Source organism: Zerene cesonia, chromosome 13 (assembly GCF_012273895.1).
Source record: "Zerene cesonia ecotype Mississippi chromosome 13, Zerene_cesonia_1.1, whole genome shotgun sequence".
In the NCBI taxonomy this organism is placed as follows: Eukaryota; Metazoa; Arthropoda; class Insecta; order Lepidoptera; family Pieridae; genus Zerene; species Zerene cesonia.
Genome location: NC_052114.1, coordinates 1510860 through 1536785, shown reverse-complemented (window position 1 = coordinate 1536785; position 25926 = coordinate 1510860). Strand labels below are relative to the sequence as shown.

The 25926-nt window shown below is 32.5% G+C and overlaps 2 protein-coding genes across 2 annotated transcripts in view; both read left to right on the top strand.

Moving 5' to 3' along the window:
• Positions 1-385: 385 nt before the first annotated feature.
• Positions 386-4835, top strand: LOC119831225 (elongation of very long chain fatty acids protein 7-like). The gene is made up of 5 exons (XM_038354516.1): positions 386-431; positions 2310-2437; positions 3251-3319; positions 4026-4325; positions 4638-4835. Exons 1-5 carry the CDS (start codon positions 386-388, stop codon positions 4833-4835), a joined length of 741 nt encoding a protein of 246 aa, XP_038210444.1.
• A 7245-nt stretch (positions 4836-12080) lies between these two features.
• The window catches only part of LOC119831364 (elongation of very long chain fatty acids protein AAEL008004-like), a 42971-nt gene continuing 29125 nt past the window's right edge, over positions 12081-25926 (top strand). Inside the window, exon 1 of the mRNA XM_038354675.1 lies at positions 12081-12199. Within this exon, the coding sequence (XP_038210603.1) occupies positions 12193-12199 (7 nt within the window). The 5' untranslated portion in view covers positions 12081-12192. The remainder of the gene's footprint in view (positions 12200-25926) is intronic.

Below are 25926 nucleotides of genomic sequence, written 5' to 3'. Positions count from 1 at the left end.
GTACAAAACACACAATGAGAAGTAACGAGCTGTTCGCCTCGTCAGCTAACTACGTACCAAATTTCAATGCAATCGGTAAGTAGCTTTTGCGTACGTAGTAACAAACATACACATACACATACATCCATCCTCACAAACTTTCGCATTTATAATATTAGTAGAATAGGCTTAGAAATGAAAGGATTACTGATTATATATTTTATCTCGAATTTTTATTTTTTTAGACACAAAAAGGTTTTATTCAAGTCACAGAGGGCGCTTTCCATCAGGTCTAGTGTTAACGCCGCGGCTACTGAAGCCACGCAACTTAACAAATAATGAATATCATCACTAATTTTCAATATAATTAATTGAGATTTAAGACCGTGTGTTGTCACCGATCAATATGGACGTCAACGATACAAAAATTTATAAACACAGATGGGACAAAGGTAAGTTTTCATATTTTTGAAGCATGCAAATTTCTCATCCAAGAACAATATATTTAAGTATTTTATTTATTCCATTACGTTAACTTTATTAATTGCTCTTATAAAAACATTTCATTTAACACGTCTGAATTTGAACACGATTACAAAATCATAAAGAAGTGTTATTTTTACAGATACTTTTAATGAAAATAAATACATGTATTTCTTGATATTAAGTTCAAACGACAAGCTTTTAAAATAGACATTATAATATATCTGTTGAACCATTAATCAACAAAGAACTACTATACATTGTTGTTAAATTAAAAACATACTATGAACCTGTTTACTGTTTTCGTTATATCGAACAACAGATATTATACAACTATAACTATATATGTATGTATGTATGACTAGGATTTAGCAGTGGTGTCTGTGTGTCTGTCAGTCTTTCCATCCGGTTGTCACTAGGCATTAACGTGAAGCGTGATAGACACTAGAATTTTCTGAGATGTATTGAAGCCATTAACAAAGAGAAGATGAAGAAGAGATGTATTTCTGTTAGTCAACTTGTGACCCTAAGCGTCTCTCACAAATAAGCTAAAGGATCGATTTTTTAAGAGACCCTGAGGGTCACTGGTCCGACTCGCAGTTGATGGATACTTAAAATAAATTACAATTTATAACTTTGGAATGTCAAAAACAATAAATTAAATACATTTTAATAAGTATTTATGTTTATAAGGAAAATTTGATGAAGTTAGTAGTAAATTAAGTAGGTTTTAAGTTATGAGGTACCTACAATTGCGCATATCCTATATATTTCTCCTGGGTTCGGATCCCGGTGGGGACGCACAAAAAAAATGTCTCGGTCTGGCAGGACATAGAAGGCCAATCACCTACTTGTCCATAAAGAAAATACATCGATGAAACAGATGTGTATCATCTGCCCATACCCCAGTACAAACATACATACTTACAAACATTCGCGTTTATAACATTTGTAGGTTTAGAAAAGGAACCATAAATACAATTATGTAACGAAGAGGGACAGATAGACGGAATGTAATTATAAAGGTTAAGCATTTCTGCATGAATTAATTTCCAATGTTAATTAGTCATTTAATTTGAATACCACATAATTGATTATTTCGTTTTATTAATTGATTGATTAACGCCCGAATTTTATAATGGACAACCCGAATTTAGCTTTTCCCCTTTCCCTCCTTTTTTTCTACGTTTTTATATCTATGCATGCATCATATGTATGCATTATATCTTTAAAATTACCCAACAGATATTGATGTTTTTTTAGTAGATAGAGAGATTCAAGAGGAAGGTTTATATGTAAAATTAGCTTTTGCTCGCGGCTTCGCATGCGCTTATTCGAAGTAGTTTGATAGATGTTATAATACATAGAACCTTTCTCTTGAATCACTCGCTATATTTCAAAAAACCCCATCAAAATCCGTTGGGAAGTTTTAAAGATTTAAGTATACAGACAGAGAGGGACAGAGAAAGCGACCTCGTTTTATACTATGTAGTGATAACATCTATTAATTTAATGTACCAACCAATACATTTCATCTATTTTGGTGTACCAAAAAAATTCATAATTAAACTTGACCTAAAACACAGTAAACCTTTGGCCGTCTTATCGCTATATACTGATTTCTTCCAGACAATCTATATAAAGTAAACTAGCTGACCCGGCAAACGCTGTTCTACCTTATTCTTATCATTTAGGGTTATAAAAAATAGATGTTGTCTGATTCTCAGACCTACGCGATAAGCACAAAAAATTTCATCAAAATCGGTCAAGCCGTTTCGGAGGAGTATGGCAACGAAAACTGTGACACGAGAATTTTATACATAAAGTAAATAAACGTTTTATTTTAGGCAACGATGTCGACCAATGGTTCCTCATGGGATCTCCCGTACCTGTGATGATGATCATGGCTTCCTACTGGCTGTTTGTTTTAAAACTTGGACCTATGTATATGAAGCATAGATCGCCTTACCCTCTTGTAAATGTTCTGGGGATATATAACCTAGTCCAAGTTTTAATATCTATTCTTATATGCTATCAAGTAAGTGAACTTTTATAGTTGGTTTTATTTTCAAACGAATTTTTAAATCCTACTCATATTATAAATGCGAATGATTGTAAGGATGTGTGTGTTTGTTGCTCCCTCACGCAAAAACTAAAGAACCGATTGCAATGATATTTGGTACGTAGACAGCTGGATAACTGGAATAAAATATAGCCAACTTTTTATCCCGATATTCCTCGGGATATGGGCTTACGCGGGCGAAACCACGGGGCGCAGCTAGTTGGTTTTAATTAGCCAGTTAAAAGGCTTATGTGATACTAGACGCTCGTCCTGGCTTCGCCCGGATATCAAGATTGTTTTATCCCAAGGGAGCATTGGATCGGGATAAAACTATACTATTATTCAAGTCAGATGATCAAAATCCGATATGCAGTTTTGGCGTAATTGGCGGACAAACATCCAAACAAACCAACTTTCACAATTATAATATTAGTGTGATGACTACATTGTGAAACCACACATATTTGGCCTTAGCAATCAAATTTGTTCTACTCTTTCGATTTCATGCGCTTAAGAGACACCCCAAGCCATCTCTTCGGATAATTACCAACCATCTCAACCAATATAATACAATAATTCAATAGTTTAAATATTGTATCGATGGAGCGAGGCGTTTTTTTATTATATTTTAAGCTCTACAGCATTATTTGTATATACATTTTGTTTAAAACACACATATAAAATTTCAACAAACATTATAAATCATTGTTATCTACTTGTTTTCAGGGAACTTCATTTTTGTGGAATAATGGAGTATTACAAACGGAATGTTTAAAGGCGGACATGAGGAAAACTGTGAGTTTATTGTACCTTTTTTATTAACTATATGAATTTAAAATATGAAAATAGGAGTACTTGCTTCTGTCCCCCACAAATGGGCAAACGTAAGAGAATAGGTAAATGAGAATCGGACAGCGAAGCCAAAGTTATTGAGTTTTATTTATGTATGGAACCTTAAAAATTTAATGTATTAATATGTATGTTATTTACCGAACTCCTCTGAAACGGCTAGACCGATTCTTATGAAAATTTGTGTTCATATCGATGCTGAAGCACCATCTATTTTTCATACCCCTAAATGGTAAGGCACAACAGCGTTTGCCAGTTTAGTTTTATTATATATATATACTATATATATAATAATAAAAAGCAGAGATAATGAGGACATCACACTAATTTTAAGAGGTACAAAGTTCTAAAATTAAAGTGGAATATAAATCATAATCAAATACATAACAACACGGCTATGTTTACAAAAATGTTTGTTATTTTATTCATTCAATTTCACACCTACCTACACTATGGGACTAAAAACGCACACGTTCGTCTCTAGTCACACTTGTTTATATTTCATTTTTAAACACATAAGATGTCCAAAATTCAGTTCAACAATTCCACCCTTTATGCCGCTTTCTAAAGATGAAAGTTTTGAAATCGGTCTAGAAGATTCTGTGTGAAAACATAACAACTATACGTACAAAAAAAATGTATTTGATTGCAGGCCACGATAGGCACATACACGTACTTCCTGGCGAAATTATCGGAGCTTCTAGACACGGTCTTCTTCATACTTCGCAAGAAATACAACCAAGCGAGTTTCCTCCACATCTACCATCACTCCTGCACCGTTCTCAGCACGTGGGCGGTATTGAAATACGAGCCCAATGTTAACGCTTTAGTTTTCATTGGCACGATAAATTCCTACGTCCATATTGTGATGTATTCGTATTACGGTCTGTCCGCATATCCAGAGTTGGCGAAATACCTCTGGTGGAAGAAGTATATAACTAAAATGCAATTGGTAAGTTCTTTTTTTTGCGATCAGTTCTTGGTAAATCATCCATTGGATCAATGCTCTTTTGAACACCTTTAACCTCCCCCTGGCTACGCCCATGGCAAATAACAGACTGAAGACAATGCTATATACGTAATGATTGTTTTGTGACAAACAAGAAAAATAATTAGTAGACATTTATAAAATAAACTACCCTGCTAATAACGGAAACAAGGCATACAAAAAGATCATTATAATGGCGCAGCTAACCCGATTTTCCTTTATATAGTTTTATGTTCTCATTAGTAATTATTACTAATACATTTTCCCATCTTACAGGTACAATTCGTCCTCATATTAGCGCACTTTTTAACCGAATACAAGCTAGCCAAATGCAAACCCTCCTACGTAGTTACGAGTGTTGTGTGTTTCAACTTATTGCTATTTGTTTATTTGTTCACCGATTTCTATAGAAAGACGTATAAGAAAAACCAATCTGTAGATAACGACAGGAAAGGCGTAAAGAAAGTAGATTAGTATTAATAGTTTTAAGTAAGCATCGCTTTATTATTAAAGACCTTAATTTATTTAGAATTTTATTTTCTGTTTTTGCTATTTATTTTTTCTTACCTGTTTTACCTTTCCTGACTATTTCAGTCAAAAGCGACCAATGATTCTAGTGAAATACAATAATTCGCATCATACTGAAAATAAGTAGGATTGCTAAAACAAACATCATTAATGAAACCTAAAAAGTGCTTGATTCAATACCTGGATAAATACTCGGGGTTAACGGTTATTAAACTGGCTTTTCACAATTAACAACAAAGCAGTAAGTTTTATCTTATAATCGGTTTAGAGAAAAATTGGGAATCAGATTATAATATGTAAATAATGTCCAGAAACTTATTCTAATGGTTAAATGTTATCTGTGTGGATAACGATGGCCCCATTCATATTTTGAATTTGACGACATCTGTTGGCATTACTCGTGAACTATTTATATAAACAAGAACTTAGAATTTTATGTTTGCTTTACACACATACAGATGGCACTTTATTTAAAAAGCTTAAACGTTAAGAAATAACTTGTTTTATTTTAAACTAGCAGTCCGTATCGGCTTCACCCGTCGTAATTTTTTTAAAAACAATTAAAAAAAAATATGCTATTCATTTTTATATTTATAGATAAGATTATTAGCTTTTGATTGACCGATGCAAATAATAGATCTAAAACTGAAATTTACAATTTTGCATAATCTGCCAATTAGAGGCCGCTTTATAGGGCTATGAGAAGGATTAAGGATGAGAAAGTTCATTTCTCATCCTTAAAAGAAAAAAAAGCGAAGCGAAAAAAAAGGGAAGCATGAGGAGCAATTTCTATTAAATTTACTTGTTTTTACTGCATTTTTTACCTCAGAACTTTCTTATTTCTATTCTTTCTTCTTTTTTTTATTTATTCCTTTTTGTTCATTCGGACAATAGGCATAAGAAGACAATAGTTTTCTGTTGAAATAGTTGTATTTACGACTAGCGGTCCACCCCGGCTTCGCCCGTGTAACATATATAGCCTATAGTCTTCCTCAATATATCAGCTATCTAACACCGAAACAATTTTTCAAATCGGACCAGAAGTTTCCGAGATTAGCGCGTTCAAACAAACGAACTCTTCAGCTTTATAATATTATAGTAATATACATTGTTGCTTGGTAGGTGTCCAGTTTGTGGAAGGCCAAAACACCGCTCATTTGTAACAGACGATCGTAAAACAAAAACAAATTAACTTTGGCAACAGCGGTTGGGCAGTCTTGACACAAAACATTTAATTTGAACGTTAGAATTGACTAATTTACTCGTTAACATTTTTTTAAGAACAACTACATCGAAGATTCTAGAATGTCTATGTTGAAGTTACTATTGAACGTTCTTGATAACATCTATACAACGAAACATATAAATTTTAAGTGTTTTATTATATTAAGAACGAAACCATTAAACATAGCTGACGAAAGATTGAAGGGAGACAAACGAAGTTGATTACACTAAAATGTCAGTAATCTAACAACGAAATGTCAAAGTTATGTAACGTATTATTTTCGTAGTAAAAACGATCGACTGTTTTTGTATGAATCCTTGCGAACAATAAATAAATACCCGATTTTTTTAACTACAAAGGCAATAAATATCAAGTGCGAGGCGGGTGCTTGTTTTACTGTGCTCCCAATCGTAAAAAAGAACATAATCGAAATTCTTTATTGTGCACCAAATTACACAAATAAAAATAAACCAATCCGATATCAGAAGAGCACAACAGCCGGTTACGCTGAAGTAGCAATCTCTTCCAGACAACCTAGTGAACAAGCAACCGTGGTGTATGAATGAATGAATGAATGATACAAAAGGAAATATTACAAAGTACAGAATAAAAATACAAATTGCACAATAGGCGACCTTATCGCTACAGAGCCATCTCTTCCAGGCAACCAAAACAAAGAAACAATACAGAGAAAAGATACAATACAGAGAGAGAAACAATACAGAGAAAGAAGATACACAATATGTAATATATAAAAAGAAATCTGATAATAATAGGATTGCAGAAAAAAAAATCAATAAGACTATATGTGTTTGAAAATACACATATCCTCATATTCATTTTTTGACCGCCTCCTTGGTACAGTGGTTGAGCGCGTGAGCGTAGAACCGAGGGGTCCTGGGTTCAATACCCGGTGGGTACGCACAAAAAAAATGTCTCGGTCTGGCAGGATACAGAAGGCTGATCACCTACTTGTCCCTAAAGAAAAATCGATCAGTGAAACAGATGTACATCACATACCCCACTAGGGGACACGGGACTTTGCACTATTTTAATTTTTAGTTGCAACTTTATAACGGTGATAGAATTTTTGCAATCAGAACAGTGGCTTTTACGTGAACACGTTACAGTAATACAGAAATACAAATGTTTCCTCTTTATAATATTAGTAAAGATTTATAACGAATAAATAATGAAAACTTCCTCTCACTAATGCATTAAATGTTTAATGTATCTACTTTAACAGTTTACTATATAACATCCTATGAAGTATGAAATATTTTCATTCAGTGTTTAATAAAATAACACTGAATAAAAATATTATCGGTACTTATTAAAAATGCAGTTGTTATAAAAAGAAAACGACATGTTAGTCATCCAATATTTGTCAACCCGCAACATGTACTAAAACAAACATAAATACAGAAGGAGATCTTAGCACCTACTGGGACTATGGTCTTACAAAACAATAGAGACGACACAAGTTTGATTCTCATATATCAGTGCGTAGAATATGTATATACTTACAAATTATCCATACAAATAGGCTATTTCCCATTCGGTTTTCATTCAGTTCAAAGTCCAACCACACTGCGTTCCAATTGACATAGTCCAATTTGTCCAAACCAAGTATCGACATGGAAATGTGACAAAATATCATTAAAAAGTTATAATTATGCGTTTATGCTTTTGAAACATCGCGTTTGCCGTGAAAACGAGTCTGACTTAACTTGACACAATTGCAAAACTGCGAAAACAATATTGTACGAGCCTATTTGGAGAAAGGTGCGCCTAAAAGCCCTTGAATATACGGTTCATATCTTTGTGTGCATTCGCGCATTTTTGCGAATTAATGCATGCATTCTCAAATATCTTTGTTCCCTATTTAATCTTCAGTTTTTTTAAATGTCATAGTCGACAATGGATGGTGGGTCGCCTGATGGTAAGCACTACCACCACTCATAAACATTTGGAGAGGCGTAAGGTCGATTGCAGACCTTACGCCTCTACAAATGGATTGCCGACAAAAGTTGGTGCCAGTCAAGTTCAACTTACTACATACCAGTGTAATGTCTGCTTGGCTTGGTTGGCACGTGTAAATTTCAAATGGGACAAAAGAATTAAATTTCTAGTCGAGTAGCTGTTATATTTTATCCATTTGCATAATTAATCTAAAGGAAGGTCAACGCATTTAATGTGGCGCAAAAGAAAAATAAAATAACATATTAAAGCCTCTGCGATGTTTTTGCTACAGTTAAATCTGCGGAAATTTAGCCTTGACCATATCAATCTACTAACATTCAAATTTGTTATACTTTTAGTAATGATAAAGGTTTCATAGTGGATGTTTAACAATTGGAAAATCAGAGATTATTAGGGTCTGTATAATAATTCCACATCTCTTCTAAAGATTTCATAAAGTTTTTCTTATTATCTTAACAACAATCTCATTCGAATTCGGGAATCCAGTAACCCCTAACCAGACACTAGAGACACTACCTCTGCGAATGTACAAAGACAGGAGCGATCGTTTACTACCAAACGAACTACCAGCTCATTTGCCCGCTATGACAGAAAAAAAAAATAATTAAAATTAAAACGAAGTCACTGAATGTTTAAGAGCATACTTTTATGTTTGAACATTAAATATTTGTTGCTTTATTAATGTTATGCGATAAATAGATTAATTAGGCGTCCGAGCACGAAATTTTTTATCGTTTTTAATTGGTCACGCTTGCATGTGACCGTGCCAGCCATTTGTTTTTATAGCGCAACATAACATATTCAACTGTCTTAATAATTTGTTCCTGAGAAGTATCTCTGGGACCCTGATATACTGATAGGCAATAGGCTGATGATAGACAGATAGACAGGCAGACAGACTAATAGAGTTTGATTTACCCTTTGGGTATGGAACCCTAAAAATCATAAAACATCTTCATTGGTAGGCATGAAGCTGGTGGGTCGCATGATGGTAAGCGACCAGCGCCGCCAAAAAAATACAGAGAGGTTATGTAGGCACATGCAAATGGATTGCCAATTTTACTGAATGAAGGATAAGAAAAGGATTGAAAAGAATGCGGGCCCTCCTATTTCACACAGATCTCCTGCGGTGATACCTTTCCCTGTGCGAGCTGGCCCGATTCGACCCAAAGCGTACTACTTCAACACGAGTAATAATAATTCAAATCTGTGGTTATTGTATTTATTGTCAAAGTTCGTTGCCCCATTGACATTTGTGAAATGTTTATCAACGACCGTGCACTTTATTCCGATTCGTAAGTTCAAATGAGTTTCCGTTTCCGTAATGAATCTTGAGGTGAATGATTGAAGTTACATTAAAATATCATCTTGCTTCCTATATAATCCTTTTATTATTATACTAGCTGCGCCCCGCGGTTTCACCCGCGTAAGCCCATATACCGTAGGAATATCAGGATAAAAAGTTGCCTGTATGTTATTCCAGTTGTCTAGCTCTCTACGTACCAAACTTCATTGCAATCAGTTCAGTACATTTTGCGTGAAAGAGTAACAAACATTCACACAAATCTGCACAAACTTTCGCATTTATAATATTATTAGGATAGGATGTAGCACTTCTTTCTATATGGCTTGGTGCGCAATAAAGAATTATGATTTGAAGCCTACTAAATGTGAATTATTTGGATCTTTGTTATACGATAAAGCAAAAACGCTGAACGTATTTGAATACAGGTAGTAATTTACAAGTAAAACCGACTTCTATTATTATTTTATTTAAAAGCGCCTGAAGAAGACGTGGAAGTCGTTGCGACGCTGTTTTTCTTGTTTTTGCTATATATATAAAGCTTTATCGCAAAAACTATTATCGAATTGATAATCTCTTTTGAAGTAGGTAATGAATTTGTGATAGATTCTTCTTAATAAGAGCTGTTAAACTCGTATTTTTATTGCTATTTTATTTCAAAACAAAACCGAACCCGTCTAGCAGTTTTAAAACCATAACTCTTCAAATGAAATATTATTACAAATTTCAATATTTAGGTACATAAAAAACTGCCCGCACGGAGCCGGGGCAAGCTAATAAAATATGTATATTAAAGCTGTTATATTTAAAAAATATTTCTTTAATTAATTTTAATAGCTTCCAAAGCAAGTTTTTTGTAGTAAATAGGTAAACCTAAGGTTATCCCAGTAAGGCGAAAATTAAATAAAACGTTTTTGTTATTCTTCATGTTTTTCAATATATTAAATTCGTGAACAATCAAAATTTTAGTTGAACTTTTTATTGAAATTTATTTACATTACAGATCGTGATCTTTTTGTATTTTAATTAATAAAAAACTAATACCTATAGATACGTTCAGTAATTACGTACTTTAATGTTGTACTAAATAATGAAAATAAATACATAACAATTTAAAATAGAATAAAAAAACTAAAATGAAGTTTATAGTTTTTTTAGATATATTAGTATATCTTGTATATATATATATATATATATATATATATATATATATATATATATATTGCTTCAATTTACTACCTTATAATTATTATATTAGCTTAAAATTGTATTTATAAATAAAGTTATTTACAAATTTATAAAACGTAAATCTACTTATTCTATCCGATAACGAATTATTATAGTTCTACATTTTAAAATATGATAGGTAAGTATTCTTACAAATGTAAATTTATGTAAAATTGTTTGAATCGCCAGCAATTTATTCTTAGTTATATCGGATGGTCCAAAGTAGAAAAAGGTTAATCATTTTTCAAATTTCAGTTACAGCAATACCTAGCATAGCATTATATGATCTGTGGAAAATAATGTGGAATGGTTGGCCGTTGAATAATTAATTAGACGGGGGGGAGGTAGGGGGTGATGAATAGGTATTATATTATATTCCGTCATATTAGCATTATGTTAATAACATGGCATATCTCATTTGCGTCTCTTGCATCGCAATAAGTGTTATTAGATATTTTTATCAAGTCTTTTTTCATTGACTTTTTGAATGAAGCGAGATTCTTTGGTCAAAAGCTGAACATAATATATGTCTTGGAACGTTCTTTTTGATTTTTAAGTTACGTTTACGTGATGAAATTTCCTTTTATACTATCTTTGAGGGACCCACAACACATTATTTTGATAAAAAATACACAAAAAGATAAAAAAACTTCCTGAACAAGACACGCTCGATTTCTCTCCTCGACAAGCGGGACTAAGGGTCTCTCACGCGGCATGTCATTCTGATTTTAAACGTCCGGACGTTTTTTCAAATATATAACAGAAGTTCCGATTTTTCCGGCATAAGATAGAGCCGAAGAGTCTGTTTGTTAATCCTAGAAACTGTTGATTTTAAATAAAAAATAATTTTGTTGAGCATCATGCACGAAATGGCTGAAACCGCGGGAACAGTTACTTGTACTATATATAATTCGCCGAATTGATTTTGATCAGAGAGAACTGAATATACTCTGTATATACTTATCTGCTCTGTAATGCTGAAGCAAAACTTATTAATTCTTAGGCTAGGAAGCCTATATGGCTACTAAAGCCTTGCTTACTCTAGGCGCATGTGTAATTGCTCATAAAAACTTTGACAGTAGGCAGACGACCATGTTTTTGAAGGTTTTAATGCTCAATGAACATTTGAAATCTTTTCATTCGTTCAACATCCTCTTTCCTTTCACATATTCTCATGCGGCTTGGAAGAAAGCTTTTATCAACAACGTATTTAGAGCCCTGTAGAGCCATGAGTCATTAGTCAATTTATGCTCTCCCATACATCCGTCATGCCTTCGCGCAATTGTCTTACTGCTTTCGGTCAATCACCATACCCCATTAGGAACAGGGGTTAGTGATTACACTATCATTATCGCCACTGATAACAATTACGACACGTGTGACGTGCCGATACGTGAGATACGTTTATAGTTGACAATTGAGAGCTTGTTATTATATTATGATCGCGCGCGCAGCCTGTCTGCATTAAGATATCAGACGCGCGCGCGGCCCCACGGAGTCTCTGTACTCTACGAAACAGTGCTTGCAGTGTAGTCTGTGATTTTTTTTTTGTTTGGATTTCAAAGATGAACGGTGAGTATGAAACGGCTTATGCGTAATTTGAGCAGAAGTAAGGATTATGGAGAAGAAATAAGGGACGAATTCAATATGCAGATAATATTGACAGCGACACTGTTTTTTATTAGTGCAGCATATATAAAATTTAAGCATAACTGAGCTTTATTATGTAAATAAATGAAAAAATATCCAACAATCATGGATATATTCTGATAGACGAAGTGGGTAAAAACGAGAGGCTTTTATGCATGTCATTATTTAAATTTTTAATCAGCAGATCTCTACGGTTATAAATTGAGTTATGTGTAAGTATGGCTTAAACTTATAGGCTTTAAAAATTCAATAGGTATTTTGAAAGAACTGTCAAAATTATTAACAATTTAATTCCAGAATTGAAAAATTTTATGACATTATTACTACATTCACATTTGTTTATAAATTCCCAAAAATTAGATTCTCAATTCGTAGTGTTTTTATTAACATTTAAGCTTTTTCATAATAATTTAAAGAGCGTTGCGTGTCATTAATTATTGTATAATTATTAGATGGCAAGTATTCAAATTAGTAACCTTATCGAGAATACGTCATTAAAATAGACTTTTTTTCCTGCTTTATTATAAATCAACTGACCTAATTATTACATAAATATTAATAATTCAATATTAAGTTGGTCATAAAAATGCAAAAATGCAAAATTATAAATTGTCACCTAAATAAGAAATTAATAATATTTTTTATAACTTTAATTCTAATAAAAAATTCATATAACGGGAAATACTCGTTCTTTATTATAAATAATAAAATTTAAGGTCATTAACAATTTCATCTGATGTTTTATTAAATCTTTCGTGTACCTATGTATTTACTTCTTTACTTAAAGGCTCATATTGTATAAGGCATAAAATTTATCCTATATTGATGCAAACTTATACAATATACAAGGAAATGTACAATAATTATTTAAATATAATTAATTATATTCGAATGTCGTCCTCTTTATTTCTTTTGAAATATTTTAAAAATCGTTATAAATACGAAAACTAAGGACAAACGTATTTATGTGTATGGTTAATGTGATGTTAAATAGTAAATCTATGTTATAACGATCCCAGAGTGCTTCTATAAGAAGTCTAATTGAATAAATAAATGTTTGAGTAAGAGTTTAAGTTTTTTACTCCATCACGCATAATCCGCCGAACGGATTTTGAAAATACTTATAGTGATTAGCTTATGCGGCAGTATAACACGTAATGATCGATTGAAATACATGCTTTTGCCCGTGGGTTCGTACCCGGATGGTCCTAATATTCTATACATAGAACGTGTTACGCTTATTTCTAAAATAACATAATAAACAAATATCTTGATAATAAAAATGCATGCAATATATAAATAACATATCAACATTAGGACAGTTATTGCGCAGCCAATGAATTTTATTTCTTTTTAATTGTTATATTGTACTATATGGACAAATATTCTTTTATTTTTAGTTTCATTTGTGTGTCTATATTGAAACAGTAAAAAGTAACGTAACAATTAAGGTTTGTCTGTAACTATAATTGGCTAACTATATATATTTAAATTTAATTGCTTAATTTTATTGTACGCTGTTGGTGAGCTTAATAAATAAATAATCCTATCCTACTATAATATTATTATAAATGCGAAAGTTTGTAAGGATGTGTGTGTGTTTGTTGCTCTGTCACGTAAAAACTACAGAACCGATTGCAATGAAATTTGGTACGCAGACAACTGGACAACTGGAATAACATATAGGCAACTTTTTATCCCGATATTTCTACGGGATATGGACTTACGCGGATGATACCGCGGGGCGCAACTAGTATAATAATAAAAAGGAGTAATTATTGAGGTTTTATGTCGATTCTTCTCAGTAGTTGCATCTACCGAATCGGTAGTTTTTTTTTTTTATATTTTATACATAGATTATTATGATTGTTATTATTTTGAAAGCGCAAAAAAGTGTTAAGTTTGTTTGAGAGTTTTTGTTTGATAAAATTTAAATAAGTGAATAATTTTACAAAATATTTCATTGAATAAAATAAAGCTTGAATATGTAAAAAAGATAATTGCTGTATGTTTATATTGTATATATGTTAATTATTATGAAAAAAAACAAACAATTTTGTAAAAACATGCTTTTTTACGACCCTATACAATGGATCTTCTTGTATTATTGAATTATATTGTGCTATGCGATATACATCACATATTTGATCTCACTGCTGGGACACAGGCCTCTTGTGAGGATTCAGGCCATAATCCTCTACGCTAGCTGAGTGTATATTGGTATATATCATAATATTACGTCGTCGAACTTTTAATTCTTGTCCAAGCTGGTTTCCATAAGATGTTTTTCATCACGTTTGGGGCTGTTATATGGATTTTTATGTTGTCTGGTTTCGAAACCCTGACTTTTCGATTGAAATTCAAGGTCCTTACCACTAAGCCACCACTAAAATATATATAAAAAGCATTAAAAAAACGTTTAATTATATCAGATACTTAAAATAGTTTTTATAATCAGAGGCAACTATTTATGAATATAAAATCATAATGTTTCAATCTTCCTATTTCAAATACATATATGCATATTCATATCAATTATAAATGTAAATGCTATAAAAATACGCTTAAAGCATTACAAAGAAATATTTTTTGCGAGTTTATTTGTAATGTTGGATTTTTCTTACTCAAATGTAACGAATAACGAGATTTGTCTCAATAAGATAGCAACATTGTTCCTTATTGACTGAAGCTAGGTTATCACCATCATCATCATTAGCCCATATATAGGTATATTCCTACTGCTGGGACGCAAGCCTCCTATGAGGATAAGGCCATAATCCACCATGCTGGCCAAGTGCGGGTTGGTAGATGTCACATTTCGTCGAACTTTGATTCTTGGACATGCCGGTTTCCTCACGATGTTTTCCTTAGTTGAGGGTAGGTAGTTGGTAATTATTTCAACAAAGTAATGCAAATGAAGCAAGGAGACGTGATTTCTATGTTGTAAAGTTTTTATGACTTTTTTCTTATAAATTGTTCAATTATGGTTAAGTATCGTTTAAAATGTATTATCTAGTATTTGATTAATTTTGAAATGATACCACTATGATAAGTTTACAATATTATTTTTGAAAGTATCCATATAACAAACGCATTTAGTCAAAACTAGTTCTAACTGGGAAAAACGCGTATGCTAAAAACGGGTATGCGTAATACCTAGGACTGTCTGAGATATTTATAGAGCTAGATTGTGAGTAATTGTTTGATGGCTAATTGAAAGTAAATATTTATTTAGCATGTAAATTAATATAAATTGGATAAACCACTCCAGATCATTAATTTTCATTAGTTATTATTATTTCCTTGTATTATAATGGATTGATATGAATAATTAGGTGCATAAACAAATATATATTAAATTCTTTAATTATTTATAGTTCGAACTCAAATATTCAGTACTTAATATGTCATGTAATTTGATTTATTAGCGGGACTAACCATTTATGAAAATTTCCTTCATTATTTTCTTTCTTATAATTTTCGTTTATTTATGAATAAAAATCAAATAAAACTGTGCGCAGATCAAATAAAACAGTTTTCGCCTCACTTCAATTTTATATTTCTAATATTATCTTTATACTTATAAATAAATGCCATTTTAAAATGCCTTCAAATCGCTCAAAATCTTAAATTCGTGCAAGCATTGGGTCTCTGAAGCGCATCGGTAAACGTATATTTACCCGTTTGAGCAGGTAATTCAAGACCTATCTCAGATTTCGGCGTAGGCCTAATGTTCTCATGGCTATTTGCACTTTCCTTTACAATCCATGTAACCAATAAGACACGGTTGGTGTATTAGGGTTAGTTGTGGGTAATTTAGAGCCTTGCTAGCGGAGAGCAGGTCAAATGCGAAGGATGTAATTTGTGCTGGATGGGGCGACCGCGGTCGTGTTTCATGTTAAGCGAAAATCTCTTAACGTGTTGTGGTTCCACTTTAGTTTCATTGCTATAGCTACTGCATGTGATAAATACAGTTTCATACATTTAAACTCCCTGACACTCGAACTGTTTTTAATTGTGCCTCGGCCAAAAATTAATCGTCATCATCATCATCATCATCATCATCAGCCCATATATGTTCCCACTGCTGGGACACAGGCCTCCTATGAGGGTTCAGGCCATAATCCACCACGCTGGCCAAGTGCGGGTTGGCAGATGTCACATGTCGTCGAACTTTTTGATTCTTGGACATGCCGGTTTCCTCACGATGTTTTCCTTCACCGTTTTAAGCAGTGGTGATGTTGTTCACATGTGCAGATAAATTGAAAAATCAATTTATTTCCTGCACGCTCCGCCTGGTCTCGAACCCCGACTTATCGATTTTGAAGTCCGAGGTTCTCACCACTGAGCCACCACTGCTTTTAAATTAAACGTATGATTTAATAATACTTGGCTATCATTTAAAAAGAGTAAAAACAATTTTTATTGTTCATAGAATTTAAGAATAACCTCATAGATAACAATTATTTACTGTGGGAGTCGAACACGCTTCGGCACGAATTGGGCCCTCTCGCATCGGGGAAGTACCACACCCCCACAGAAAATCGGCGTGAAATAATAGCATGCATGTGAGTGGGGGAGCCGGATGCCCATATCCTTTTCCTTACTCTTCCCAGTCCTTTCCTTTATTCCTCTCATCAAACCTTTCTTAATCCCTTCTCAGTTTAAAGTCGGTAATCTATTTGTAGAGGCGTAAGGTCAATTGCAGACCTAAATCTAAATGTTCATAGGCGGTGGTAGCGCTTACCGTCAGGCGACCCACCAGCTCCATTGCCGACTGTGACATAAAAAAATAATTGATTTTTATTTTCATTTCCTAATTATTTGTATAATTGATTCGTTTGGTCATAGTGCTAACTCTATGTTAATACGTAACTCGAAATAATCGGATTTACCTAGTAAATGTCACGCGTAAATAATAAAACATGTGCTCGTTCTGTCTATATAATATTAGATCTATGACGCTCGGCTGTCGTTAAGCTAAGTAGGCTTTCATGGTGCATAACTATTGACCCTTTGTTACTGGAACAGATAGAAAGAAACATTTATTAGAAAGGCTTACAGATGAGTGAAATATTTTCTTGGTTGGACTTTGTTATATTATTAAGATTATTTATTCTACGTTAATTTAAGCATCGTTTGTGGTAGTGACTTTAATATTTATTAAAACACTTACTTGATTTAAATTACATGATTCCCAATGTTCTGTTTCTTTAATGGAATAGGATTTGTTTTAATGACTGGTAGTTGGATCTGGTATTTATTAGTACATTTACCGCTTGTCCCAGTTTCACCTGATATATAAATCAATATAGCCCTTGACTCACAGATGAAGTAGCTATATCATAATATCAGTGCAACAGATCTAGAAAATACCCCTACGACGTTACAAACTTATAAACTTGTTTATTCTGGTGAATAAACAAGTTTATATATCTACAAGTAGTAATATTATAAGGTGGTCCTTATAATATTACTACTTGTTTGCTACGGATTCGACCGCTATATATAAAGCCTATGCCGCTCGCTTTCCAATGATAAAAGTATTTTAGAAATCGCTTTATTAGTTTTTGTGTGAAAATATTATAAACGTAATATAAATTCTTCCTGATTATAATATTAGTATAAATATATATTATAGATTTAAGAAAAAGAGTATACGATAAGAAGGGTACTATCACATTGAAAAGACTTGAAAAAACCTATATATATATACATATATATATATATATATATATATATATATATATATATATATATATATATATATATATATATATATATATATATATATATATATATATATATATATATATATATATATATATATATATATATATATATATATATATATATATATATATTTGACACATATCTTATTAGGGCCTATATATACGGTTGGAAAATGGACCAGGCACAAAGGGTGCTTGGCGCGACAATTATCATCTTATTCTCTTCCTCAACGTTTATCGCCCTCTGTGGATTAAAATGAGAAACATAACATTAATTACTATGATAAATGTTAGTACGTAAATGATATTGAATAATTATATATATACGCATGGATGGATTTTGTTGCAAGCTGGTATTACAATACAACACACTATATCTAACACATTCATAAATATATAAAAAACAAAAGGAAATAAACGTTTATCATGTCAGATAGACGGCCATGTCTAATCAGCGATTTCCATGCAACCTTTGAATAGAATTGTTTTATGAGCAACGGAAGATGGTGTTCCAATTGATACTGAGTTAAAAATAATAATAATACGAGAATATAACGTTGATTATAACACTATAATAGACATATATACATACAAAGGTATCACGTGAACAAAAATAATAATATGAAAATATTTATTACAACCGTTTTCATCACATAAAATACTGTCATCATGTAATCCTGTAAATAATTTAAAAGGAGATTTATAGATGAGGAAGAAAAATATTAAAATATGCACATTATACTACGCAGTGATTATCTTCACAGTCAACAAAGTAGTAATAATACCAGTATTTATTATATCATATATACGGAAGATGGTTGTACAATGTTTATGTAATATGGTTGATCGGATGTGAAGCACCTTCATTTTTCCATTATCCATTATAATTGTCCGCTATGACGCATTAGGAATCTAGGCTAGTATAATGTTACTATTGTTTACACCTCGTTTGTTTTTATCTTGCTAACAATATTTCTGTGATCTTTCGTCAATAGAATACTAGCTGCACCCCGCGGTTTCATCCGCGTATGTCCGTATCCCGTAGGAACATGGGGTTAAAAGTAGCCTATATAGTATATTTAGTTGTCCAGCTGTCTACGTACTAAATTTCAATGCAATCAGTTCAGTAGTATTTAAGTGAAAGAGCAACAAACACACGCACATCCTTACAAACTTTCGCATTTATCATGTTAGTAGGACTAGCTTTCCGCCCTTTACCGTCGCTCGGTTAGTCAAAAGAAAAGACGGACATTCCGGTAGTTTCACCCACATAGTTTCCGTTGCCTTGGATTTCTAGGGATATAAAAAACCAGCTGCGCAACACTTTGACCAGCGTTAATCCGTATCCCTTAGGAATATCTGGATAAAAAATTGTGTATGTGTTATTTCACTTGTCCAGCTATCTACGTAGCAAATTTCAATGCAATCGGTTTAGTAGTTTTTGCGTGAAATAGTAAAAAAAAAAAAAATTCACATAAACATACATCCATCCTCAGAAACTTTCGTATTAGTAGGATAATACTTTCTATCCTGTGTCTCGAGCTTAAATTTTTTTGAAATTTCATCATAATCGATTCAGTGCGCCTTTTTTGCATAATTGTTTCAAGTGTTTGTGTGCTTGTTGAAGTTTGTTCTTTTATTGGTGCCAATAAAGAATTATCAATCAATCGATCAGTCATTTAGACGTGATAAAGGGACATACATATATTACTTTCCCCTTTATAATATTAGTAAGGACGTGTTTGTGTTGACTGATTCTTGGTAGTAGTAAATATTGAAACTAAAAATAATAAATTTATGTTGGTGTTGGATGTTAGGTACATTCTCAAAGTGGAGACTGGTTTCTATGTCGTAGATGGTATAACCAGAAATTAGTGATTATATTCACTAATTACCATCTAGTATAATATCATGCTAATTTCTTAATGTCGTTTGATATATCATAAAAAATAAAATACTAATTTTCCTTAACGTTATTACGATAATATCGTAACAATGTTTAAACTAAGGGAGCCCCATTTTCTTGATTTGAGAATTGATTTTAAATAACTAATTTTATTACCGACGGACGTTCTCTGCTGGACAAAGGCCTCCCTCAAGGATTTCCACCCAGATCGGTCACTGACGGCACCCCTTGCTCCGCCGTTTCTATAACCGCTACCGTAGCCAGGACTAACGGGGCTGCCGGGTACTAGGGGCTTGGTTAATGGTGTACTTAACATTAAGGGGATAATGTGCCAATACTCGCCACGCTTGGCAGGCGGGTTGGCGAGCGCAGTAGCTGGTCGTATAGGTCGCGGAACGCTGCTGCCCGTTCCGGTATGAGGTATCCCTTAGTCGCCGACACCCACGGGAGGAAATGGGGAGGTACTATTCTTAAACCGGCAACCCACGGCTAAATGTTGAGTTACATTACGTAAATTTTAACGAACATACCTAAAATTTGATCGTCTACTGGCGTAAGCTTCTTATATAGGTGTTGTATTCCTACTATTTATAACTAATTGAGCTCCACATACGTAACACAAAAAAACCTTCAGTTGAAAAAAAATCATTCGTAATTGTATTACAATGACGAAACTTTAATGAAAATAAATCCATCAATTTCAATAACATTGTATACGTTAAAATAAGAAAGAAGAACCTTGAAATGCGTGTCGTAAAAATATGACCTAGAACTTTGCGGCGATGAAATTATCGTTTTTTTAACATTCGGATGTAAGCGTGATGCTTATTGCGTAAAGGTCTCATCTGCTGGCTATAGGTAAAATTATGTAGGATGTAATTTATAAGATTCACCATTTTTAGCTTCTGATCAAAGATCAATTAGGGCCGTTTTCACCAATCGTTGCACGGACATGAGTCCGTGATAGCTTATGTGACACTTTTTGACGTCAATCTTCATACGTTATTTGTCAATATAACTGACAGCACAACAGAATATATCATCGTGATGTTTAGGAATCGGTTATAGCTTTTGTTTTAAAACAGCTAGGATGAGGTGTTATTTATAACAGTTATAATAACGTCACGCTCATGTAGGTTGTGGGGTTCTGTCCAATTAGAGCTTGCAACGGAACGTGGGGTTCGCCCGATGGTAAGCGATGGTTTTTTCAAATGCGTCGCTCACTATTAAGGAGAAAAGTTTAACGACAGGAATAAAGGAATAGATATTATGATATTACAAAAAGTGCAATTCTTGTATATATATATATATATATATATATATATATATATATATATATATACAAGAATTGCTCGTTTAAAGGTATAAGATATCTCTATATCAACAAGCTAATACTTTTTGTAATATAATAATTTTTGAAATAGTAATAGTGCTTGACGTTCTATCTATTCCTTTATTTATATATATATAATTGGAATCTCGGAATCGGCTCCAACGATTTTGATGAAATTTAGTATACAGGGGGTTTCGGGGGCGATAAATCGATCTAGCTAGGAATTTTTTTTAGAAAATGTCATATTCGTGTTTTATTCGTGTTTTTTTTCCTGACATCTATTGGTGAATAATAATACTATTTTGCTTCGTAGATAGCTGGACAACTGAAATAACACATAGGCACTTTTTATACCGATATTCCTACGGGATACGGTTACGCAGCACGCTTACGCGGTTTCAACCGCGGGTCACAGCTAGTATTATTATATTACGGAATATTGCTCTCTGAAATAGGTGGATTCTACTGATTTCACTTCGTATTCCGGAGGACATTCAATCATATCTACAAATAATAGACAAGAAACTCTATAACTCTTTTCAAAGACCATAAAGTATAATGTAAAGAATTTTTAATAAGCTATTAATTTGTGGCAAAGGAAATGTATGGAGTGTTATATTTAGGATATTCAATAATCGCGTTATATATACACAAGTTCTTTTATATTTCACAAAAAAATAATAAACAGTTATAATTGTATAAAAAAATGAGGAAATCTTAAATGTGTTATTGGATTTTCATCCTCTAGTGTATATACAAATATAAGAATCAAATGTATGCTTTTTTACTTTTGCCCTTTTTATTTATTTTTTTCCTTAAAATAAGTGCGTAAATTGTTATTTAAATCAGTGGAAAAAAATATCCATACAATGAACGTGGTTTATGAGATGCTCAAAAAAAAGTTATAAAAAATAGCCTAATTAAATTAATTCATTGACTAAAAAAATTCATTCCTTATGGTCAGAATAGAAAAAATGCGGTAATGTTAATTGATGCTGTAAAAACTGGGTAAACTACGGAAGTTTTTAAATACATTTTTATGATATAATTTTTTAAACAATAGATATAAAAAATGGTTTAAATGCCAAAATATATACCAATATTAAATCGAACCTTACTGTAATCTTTCAACACACACATTTGAGATTGACATTAGATTAAAAAATAAATATATTATTTTTTTATTAATGCAGGAACATACAAAAATAGTTCGATAAAAGAAATTTCAAACACACACTTACCATAGACACTTAGACTTATTGAAACATTTTCCGAGAAAAATTAAAGAAGAAAATTATTTATATGAAATGGGTCTTTAAGGGCTTTTTATCTTTGGATATTTTTGGATATTTGTGTTTTGTTATTAAATTTGAAAAATGACACTAATTCATGTCTGTTTTGTAAGATAGTTCATCATAATTTGCTCGTAAATGTTCCCGCTGCTAGGACACAAGTCTCCTATTCAGGCCATAATCCACCTCGATATCCAAGTGCTTGTTGGCAGATGTCACATGTAATCGAACTTTTGAATCTTGGACATTCCTCACAGTGTTTTCCTTCACCGCGCAGATCATTGAAAACTCTATTTCTTCGGCACGCTCGTCTGGTCTCGAACCCCGACTTATCGATTTTAAATCCGACAACCTCACCACTGAACCACTGCTTGTAGGTAAGCTGTTAGTACATTATTTCTAATATGACTTAGGACAAAAAAATATCAATAATTTAATCCTCTCATTTCAATACCAACAGCGTAGTATGCCAACTTGTTCACACTGGATTTAAAAATGTCAATGTATATTAATCATCCGGTATGTGATTAAGGAATGAAACAGAAACGCAAATTAATTTATGAAGATAATAAATTTGGTTGGAACAAAAATTGGTCAGTGTTGATATATTAAATTTGAATAATGGCGTTTGTCTCAACAAAAATGCTATATATCTAAACTGCTTATGTAAATTGCTCTGATTATAGAGATAATTTTAAAACCTTGCTTAGAAGTACGATTATATACGACTTAATTCAGGAACTTAAATAACTTCACATTTTCCTTAAAGGCAATGAGATTAAGTTATACATATTAAAAAAACAACTAATCTGCCTTCAAATTGGCAAAACAAGACCAAATTTAAATTACCAGTTTTCAAATAATAAACAATAATTAAAATGAGTTCATCCAATCGAAAGTTCTGATGTAACAAAGCAAAAGTAAAATTGCCGTCGAATTGATAACCTTTCTCTCTGACTTTTTTTGAAGTCGGTTGAAAAACACACGAAGCATCTATACCTATAGTATGAACAGACCATTCATTCAAGTATTTCTTAATTTCCTTGAAACATATAAGAACTTTCAACAACAATGCACAAATAAAAAACAAGAAATGAAAAATTTCGCTCGGAATGGAGCCGAAACTCTTTTATGTTAAACGGTTCCAAGGACTATTCCGATAAGTGGACCAAGGTGTTCACCACTTCGTTTCGTAAAAATTAAATTGCGTAAATATTTACCTACATGAAGTTATTATAACAAACACAGATAGTAAATAATTAAAGTTTTATCCATAATGTTTGCGTAAGACGACAGCCTCCAAGCCACTGCGTATTTTTATGCATGTGACTCGAAACCAACAATTTTAGGTAAAATTATCTTTTAGTACTTACAACTTTTGTTTTGCTTTCGTCCTCTTTAATGTGAGATACTATATTAACTAGCTGCTTCCCGTAAGATATCGGGATAAAAAGTTGCCTATATGTTATTCCAGCTGTTCACCTATCTACGTACTAAATTTCATAGCAATTGGTTCAGTGTTTTTTGCGTGAAAGAGCAACAAACACACACACACACACACACACACACATCCTTACAAACTTTCGCATTTATAATATTAGTAGGCTTAATTCAAGCCAGTTTTTTAGTTTAATTATTGACGCAAATGTGTGTAAGGTGATATAATTTAATGATGATTATGATGGTGATGTGATGAAATATCATTATAAACCTGTTATGTAATTAACATAATTGTAACTGCCCTATTATTTTTATGTATGATCTTTAAGTGTAGAAGTAGAGCACGCTTCGGTATGAATTGGGTAGTGTGGAAGATGCCATACCCCCAGAGAATTGAAATAGTAGCATGAGAATGTTAATTGTGTTTCATACGACAAGTGGAACCGAAGGCTTCTTATCCTCATGCTTCCTAGTATATTCCTTTATAGTCCTCGTCAATCCTTTCCATATCCCCTAAAAGCGGGAATTCCTGATGTCCAACCTCTGCAACTGTTTATTAGTGGTGATAATGTTTAACCATCAATCGGCCTCAATCACCACTTCAGTTGCCCGCTATCTCTTAAAAAAAATTCTAGGATACAAACTTTAATGATTATATCGCTGAGTAAAGATGCAGATGTAAGAGTGTAATAGAAGATAAAAATTGTATGTAAATACACGCAAGCAAACATTGATAAGTGGAAATCTATTTCAATGGTCGATTATCTTTACAAAAAGACCCATGATTTCCTAATTAGTAATTAGTCTTCGATGGAAAAGTCCGGTTTTCTTCTAAAAGGTTGTGTGGGAATTTACATTCATCATGTCTTAATTTTGTACTGTTTTCTTTCCCATCTTCAAACGTGGGAGATTTCTATTGATATGTGTGACTCATAATTGCTTCTAGGTTAGGACCACATTGTGACATTCCTTATAATGCACATCGGATGTAACATGATCGATTGTCACCACTATCACTGCATAGTATAAAACAAAGTCGCTTTTTTGTCCCTATGTCCCTGTGTCCCTATGTATGCTTGAATCTTTAAAACTACGCAACGGTTTGATGCGGTTTTTTTAATAGATAGAGTGATTCAAGAGGAAGGCTTAGATGTATAATTACTATTAAACTACTCCGAATTTTTTAAATATAATTATTTACAACGAAGTTGAAGTTTTTAAGGTCAATTATGATTTCAATCCGCTAAAAATGTTCTGCTTTTAAAATCTATACCTATTAAGAAACTTTTAATTAACTACGTAAGAATAATGTAATGTACTTTAATGAAGCAATCATCCGCCATTGTTTTAGAATTTTCTCATTGTTCCAAATTACCACATGGAGTGATTGACATAAATACAAGGCGATAGAAAGATAATATATGTATCTATGGCTACACATCGACTAATTAACATTATTGGTGGTTATAAAAACACGTCAGGATATTCAATATCATCCGTCTATAAAAAATTGAGGAAATGTAGCCAATAACAGACTGTACTTAAAAATTTTTGTCAGTTTGATTGGTATAGTCCAGAATATTCTGTTACTAACTTTTATACAGGAACATGAAATGGAATAGTTTTCTTTAAAAATATTGTACTGAGGTTTTAAATGAACAATGAAAATTTTATGTTTTCGTCACTTAAACTTCAGATTCGTGGTTGTCATGTCAAACATATAAACTACGACATGTGCCTATTAATATTTAAATCAAATTAATTACTATACTGTCGCCTAGTTTAAAATATGGATTATCCACTAAGAGACATAAACACTAAACAGAATTTAGTAATTTCAGAAGCATTATTTGAATTTCTAAAGCCACTTAGTATATCACACACGAACATGCTTAAATAATTCCATTCCTATTTAACGGTCCAATCTAATCCATGGTAAAATATTT